The sequence below is a fragment of the Diadema setosum genome, chromosome 4, assembly GCF_964275005.1.
Source record: "Diadema setosum chromosome 4, eeDiaSeto1, whole genome shotgun sequence".
Taxonomy (NCBI): domain Eukaryota; kingdom Metazoa; phylum Echinodermata; class Echinoidea; order Diadematoida; family Diadematidae; genus Diadema; species Diadema setosum.
Genome location: NC_092688.1, coordinates 5,314,392 through 5,321,374, shown reverse-complemented (window position 1 = coordinate 5,321,374; position 6,983 = coordinate 5,314,392). Strand labels below are relative to the sequence as shown.

At 41.1% G+C, this 6,983-nt stretch overlaps 1 protein-coding gene across 1 annotated transcript; it reads right to left on the bottom strand.

Annotated features, from left to right (window-relative positions):
• Nucleotides 1–4,919: 4,919 nt before the first annotated feature.
• Nucleotides 4,920–6,443, bottom strand: LOC140226781 (uncharacterized). The gene has a single exon (XM_072307208.1). The coding sequence runs from the start codon at nt 6,441–6,443 to the stop codon at nt 4,920–4,922; it is 1,524 nt and encodes a 507-aa protein (XP_072163309.1).
• Nucleotides 6,444–6,983: the final 540 nt, after the last annotated feature.

Genomic DNA, 6,983 nt, shown 5'->3' with positions numbered 1-6,983 from the left:
CGTGACGTCACGAATGGAACAACGATATGAAGAAACTACAAAGAGAATTAGATGTATATTTTCATTTTCCTAGCATAATGGAAAAGCACTTAAATAACCTTTTATAAACAGGGGGAATTATAGTACCCAGCATCAAGATGAGGGAATTTGTACTTTTCATTAAAAAGAAATAGATTCTGTAAAACAGAATGTGGGATAGTAAGTGTAATACATACACATTAAAGGACGACTCACAGCAAAAAAAAAAAAGCAAAAAAAAAGTATCAATATGTAGAATTATCTAGGAATTCTACGCATACAATTCTGTAAGGAAAGTGCAATCTTACAAGGGAATTAAAGGTTTAACACTATCATTACCATTAAATGGTGGATTATTGTACAGTGGGTATCGCGTGGGAGTCGACGCAGAGGACTATTGTCCTACCGCCAAAGTTCCGGGGTACTTTGTTCGAGTTAGTTTTTCTCATACACCATAAGAGCTTTTACGTCACAAGAAGATTAGAAGGAAAAAAAATGAATTGAATGAATTGAAGTTGCGACAGGATACAAAATGAAGGAAAAGGAATGTTATCATGGTGATGACGTGGTATCGAAATAAATATGATTTGGCTTGCAAAGAAAGAACCCAAAGAAACCCATGGAATACACTGGCCTTCAAATTTAAGAGCGAGATCCCATATCCCATAATAACCGTATATGTGACATCGGATTGTGGAAGAGAATATGGGGTCCAGATAGGACTCTAACTCGGGCACTTTGTAGTGGTCAAAAGATAGCCAAAGATCGCAATGGGTGGAAACCCCTCTGCTGATGATACCAGGTTTGGTAGGAGGCCTGGAACACTGGTCAGATAGGACATAATTATGATGAAAGCTTGAGCAACCTAACTTGTTTGCTGAGTGTCTTCAATCCATAGCTGACACTGGTCATAATAGCTGTGTGTCGGTGTATGTGTGTGTGTGTACGTGTGTGTGTACGTGTGTGTGTGTGGGTGTGTGTGTGTGTGTGTGTTGAGAAAGAGAGGGGGATAGGGAGAGAGGGGGAGAGAGGGTAGAGGAGTATACTGAAGCAGAAACGGCGCAGAACAATAATACATGATTCACGATATCATTTCACACATTATTACTACTTAGTGTTTAAAGCTTGTCTTCCCCTTGCTTAAGCTATTGGTAGGGCCTATTTTCACAGTGGAAGCCCGTGTGATGTGATTACTTTTTACATGGTTCCTCCGGGACAGACACACTGTGTTATTTTCTTGTTGGTGTTATAATTGGTCTATCTCTGAGAGTGTCATAAGAACTAGCGAAATCGAAACCGATTTAACTTGAGTCGATGGCATTTCATCCGGCGATTTGTAAAATCTCTTCAAGATTGTGTTCCTGTGGTCCTTTCACTTTCATTTTTTGTTGTTTTTGGAATTTCAGCCTATGATATGATCCTAAGGGCCAGGAACAAAACTTTGTTTCGTTTAGTCCTTTTTTGTTCGTTTCTGCTTTTACCCTTTTTTTTTTTTTTTTAATTGGAACTGGTTATAATTGATTGCTGTAGACAGGAGTCGTTTTTCATGGTACAACGCTTTCCTTTTGTGTTTTTTTTTTTTCAAGAAAGCCATGGGAACGTGAAGGGAAAAAATATGTCCAGCATGCTGCCGGTAAATTGGTATGATGGTAGAAAATAATAAAAAGAGATTCAAGGTGACAGGCTGTCTGGTAAACTATAGGATGTTTGGTTTTGCCTCGTTATACATATGTGAATGAAATGAGATGCACAGATAAAAAGCTACTCACAAAGGCAGACACAATGGCACACATTATACATAATTTATAATATGTATCATGATCAAACATACCCACGCATTCACCCACAGGAAAACAAATAAATAATCAAACTTTAAAAAAAGAAGAAGAAACAATGCATTCGCACAAAAACAGTCATCTACAATGTATATCTTTCATTTAAATGTCTCACTGAAATCGTAACTAGCAAAACCTTCACCGAGATTGAAATGTGTTACTAATTGTACTTTGACATCTTATCTTGATCATTAATAAAAACCACATCTAAGTTTGTTAGTGTGTTTGTTTTTGTAAACATTTAGCGGGTACATCGAAACATAACATACAAAACGATGTCACAAATGGACGCCATCATCTGTTGTTTCTGTAGTTCCGTAACGAAAAATGGATAAAATCCCATTGTGTTTTTTTTTTTTTTGTGCGCTTGTTGTAGTTTCATACTGAATGGATAAATTAAGACATGTAAAATGCTTTTTTATCCATATCCATATAGCAGCCCGCAGGCTAAATTGCAGACATTTTGCATGTTACAGTATGAGACCATTGAAATATATACAAGAAATAAAAGATGCATAGAGTTAAAAAGAAAAAAAAAAATCAATTCCAAAAACTGCACAATTAAAGTGACCCTTTTCATAGCATTGTTAAGAAGATAGCTCACAGTTAACAGGATTGATGAAAATCTTGTTTCGCTCCTATTTTGACTGACTGTAGAACTAAACATAAGGGAGTCTAACTTTGAGCGATTAACTGTTACAACAAGCTTCTGGTCGTCTGGTTGGAGGATTGGACGATCAGGTCGCCTAAGGAGGGGACCAACCCGTCCATGAGCAGGGAGGAAAAGCAGATTATAGTTTTGATTTATTTTCGTTTTATTGCACACTCGCCAATTTGTGATCACTGCACGCGAGATAAGAGACGCGTATATTATATTTTGGTATTCCTGTGACGTTTTTATACTTATCTGGCCAAAAATTGGCTTTAACCTAGCTATACTCCAGTAATCAAAAACCATCATTGGACAGATAGAAGATAAAAAAACGCATTGTTCGGCTCCTGAAGTCCACAGTAGCAGATAAAAACTAGCCAGTCAAATTTGTAGGTTGGTTGAAGCTTAATTTTTGTCGTGATGTATTTGGGCTCAACAGATAAAAGTTGTCTGTCTTATAGGTAGAATCAATTTCGAAGAAACAAAATTACTAACATGATGCCTGAAGGAATGGAAATACTTGCCTCTTGTCTGCAATGAGCAAATGAAGGGATAATTCAACCATAGCGTGACATCAGACAGAATAATAGGCAAGAACAAGTACGTAGAACTCTTTCCAACTGTTATGTTCACATGTTTGTTTTTCCTTTTCTTTTTAAACTCTCTATCCAGTGTTTGAAATACCAATACATCTTTCTGCGATTGAAAAAAGGGAGTCATTTGTGGTTAAACTTTAAGTATAAAGTTAGACATCGTGTCCATTAATAGGTAAAATAAAAAAAGAAAGAAAAATAAACACGCCTGCTATTAAATGATAGCCAATCCCCATGCATTGTCATAAACTTCATGGTACATTGTTGCAGACATGCATTGTGATCATAGACGTCATGGTATTGTCCCTCGTGTATTGTGTATATTGCTGGGAATTTAACCGAGCACCAAAATGCACCTCTTTATTTCTGTCTCGAGGCCAATTCCACACACAATGTACTTGTCACTGAAGTTTTATGCAATGCATTTCCCACACACATAAGGCTCATCAAGGAGTGTCTGGTAACTCTTTGGGCTCATCAAGTTGATATAATATGTCCCACAGTATCAGGCTAGTGACTTGTTTTGAACAGATTGCAGAATCAAAATGGTTGATGATTATTACAACAGTATCACAAAGTGCTAAGTCTACTCTTTGAGTCGTAGGAAACGCAAATGCATAGAATAAGAGGGAACAGTAGGCTAGTTTACCTGACAATAAATGCTGCTGTTGCACTGTTTGTGAACTGAGGTCTATAATGATTGATGTCCTTTAAGATTTTTGACCTTTTGGAGAGTGGCAATACGATTTATCACGAGAGCACATGGGAAATGGGTCTATACTACCATGACTACCCTCGCTTCAAGAAAACCTACGTACGATCTCTCTTTTACTTATAAGTATCATTTTCCACAAAAATGGGGTTTATATTATATATAGGCCCTAGATTATGTAGTGTACATAAGTGCGTGTTTGTTTGTGTCTGTTTGTGTGTGTGTGTGTGTGTGTGTGTGTGTATTGCACGTACAATGCTCATCAGATCGTCTGATTTGATATCCGCAATAAGTTAAGGCCTCCCATGGAAAGAATGCATTTTATTGTCTGTCTGCTAATTGTCGGATATGCAAATAAACCACTTCTGCGTTAGATATTCACACACAACATCTATATCCAATCATGACGACTCCCAACCACCCTCCGCCCGCACACATATACTCTTAAAGAAAGCATTTTTTTTTTTCGTGCATCAGCTGATGTGAATGATGGTATAAGCATAAATCAAACTACAAGAATGGTAAATAAAACAAAACAAAATAAAATATAACCCATTTTTCCTCTTCTATATCGACGGTCAATCGTTAGATCCCCCAAATATGACTTGTCATTCTGTGCATGATGTTTTGCTCTTACAATCGAAGGAGATGAGAATGGTAAAGGTAACAAAGTACGGTAACACAAAATAACAAAGTTACACTTATTTTCTTTTTTTTTTCTGGTTGTTTTCCTCAGGTCTGTAATTCTGGGCTAATTCCTACTTTTTTAAGCAGACCATTAAAATGTTAGGATTTGTATTTTTGGAATTACGTATTAGTGCTTTCACTCCAGCATTAGTATTAAAAGTAGAACAGAGAATATCTCTTACGGAATAGCTTGATACATGTAATTAGATAACTGTCACAAGTTGTTTGGATAAAAACATCATCAGACAAAAACAAAACATAATTATATCATTATATTATCTAGTATGTAGGATTATTACTTGATCCGACAACCTCCACATATATCCCAGAAAATCAATGCACTCACATCTAAACGACGAAATTCCCCCTGCCCCCCCCCCCCAAATTCATGAAGAACGATTTTGAAACCAAGAAGTAAATTCTTACCTGGACAAAGTAGGGTATTCATTGATCATTAGGTTCTTGAGTTTCTCGGCATCCATGTCCACTAGACTCTGTAGCTCGTTGATCCTACTCTCGAAAGTCATTGTTGACTCGCTGGATTTTCGAGGTCTTATTCCCGGAATCGACGAGCTCTGATCCTGTGCTGACATTGACGATGACGAGAACGACGACGACGATGGGGCTGGGGGCGGTGACGTCGGTCCCGGGAAAAACGTGGCCGGGAATTCGTCGTCGCCTTCTCCAAAGGCAGAGTCCCTCGAGTCGGCACTGCCCTTGGCAGATCGTCTGCTTGCGACGTCGGAAACGTCGACGGTCATAGGATCAAATGCCGGTGGTGGTCCTCGAAGTTCGGCGGGGGGACCTCGTTTTGGTGGCCAGACATCCGCGCTTAATTTTCCTGGAGTAGGTCGCTGTGACACATTAACAACCATCTCTGAAGCCTGGCTGTCATTCGTAGAAGATTCTGACGATTTTCTCGAGGCGATAGGGGTCGTCCGTTTCGACGACGAGGAGGAAGATGAAGAGGATGTCGTTGAGGTCACTGAGTTAGTTCTCTTGGGCTTAACGGAGGACGATTTTGATTTTGATTTTGACGATTTCGAATGGGAGGACTTTGAGTTTGTGGGTGGAGGTGGCTCCAGAGGTGGTGGCCCTGAGACAGGTGATACCACCCGATCTTCACCTCTTGCTCCACCACTGGCACCCTCTCCACCTGCAGAAGAACCAGGTGGACCCCCCTCCGCGCCACCCTTCCCCATAGCTTGTTTCCTTCTCATCTTCAGCATTCGCTTCCGTTTCAAATCCTCGAAAGCCTCGATATATGCCTGAAGCTGCCAATACGTCAGTGCCTGTGCCTCCTCCGGTTTATCACAAAGAAACGCGTGCAGTACCAGGACCTGGTTTGCTGGGGAAGGGTCGTCAGTCATTTTAGTTATTATGGCGAAGACTTGTGGATGTGTGAGTGATCCTACCCCATACGTGATGTGATGCAATGGTATAAAAAATGTCAAACCTTCCTTCTTAGGCTTTAAGAAAGGGCCCGAGACCTCTCGACACATCATCCCGTCGACGTTGAATGCGAGCAGCGTCTTAGGCAGTTTCTGCTTCTCTCGAAGTTTGCATAGCTGGTGCACCGGTTCCTCGACGGCTTCGCGCCCGTATTCCGCATCGGCCGGCATCCTGCCCAAATAGTGGACAATGAAGACAGGGTACTCGTTGGGACTTGTCATCACCATGCCGGACATGTCCTTAAACTTTCGTCTCTCCCTCTCTTTGAGCTGTGCCTCCCGTTTCTGTCGGTCTTTGTCGTCGATGTTCGAGTCATCTTTGCTCCTCGGTTCCTCCTCCACAGAGTTTTCGGGCAAGTCGCGGGTGGCGCTCACCTGGACGCTGTGTCGTTTCGATCTCTTCAGCTCTTTTGCCTTTTCCTTCTCCTCTTTCTTCTTGGCTTCCTCCTCCAAATCGACGCTCTTCTGTCTTCCGAACTTCTTGATGAACGACATCTCTGCGACTCTATCCGATACCACCACCTTTCCACCTCGAACCGATTGTCATGTAGAACACACCTATAACTCGATAGTGAAACCTACTCGAGCAACAAATAAGTTAGGCTTATTCGCAATGCCGTCAGAATCGTCTGCGAAAGAAGAGTATCAGATCAGATCCTTCACGTTGTTCTGTCAAACTGGCGCGTTCCCACGACCTTGGCCGTGGGGCACCTCTCAACAAAAGCAAATTTCGACAAGTATCCGATGAGTTCTGCACACTACTGCCTATGGATTGCCCTCGTGTACCCGTCTCCACAAGCTGCACAGCGTGCGATTTGAGTTTTCCACTGAGAGTACACAAAAGGGATCGTCCCTCGCCTACGCAAAGTCAACAAAAGAGCGCCATACAATCTACTGCATAGAAAAAGTAGAAAACACCATTGCAATCCAGACACAATCGACTTCGGATGCCTGACACGACTTCCACGGCGTTGTAAGCCCGCCGACCCGTTTAACCGTTTCACGCCACAGTCAGTCCCCCTTCTGGCTTTGAAT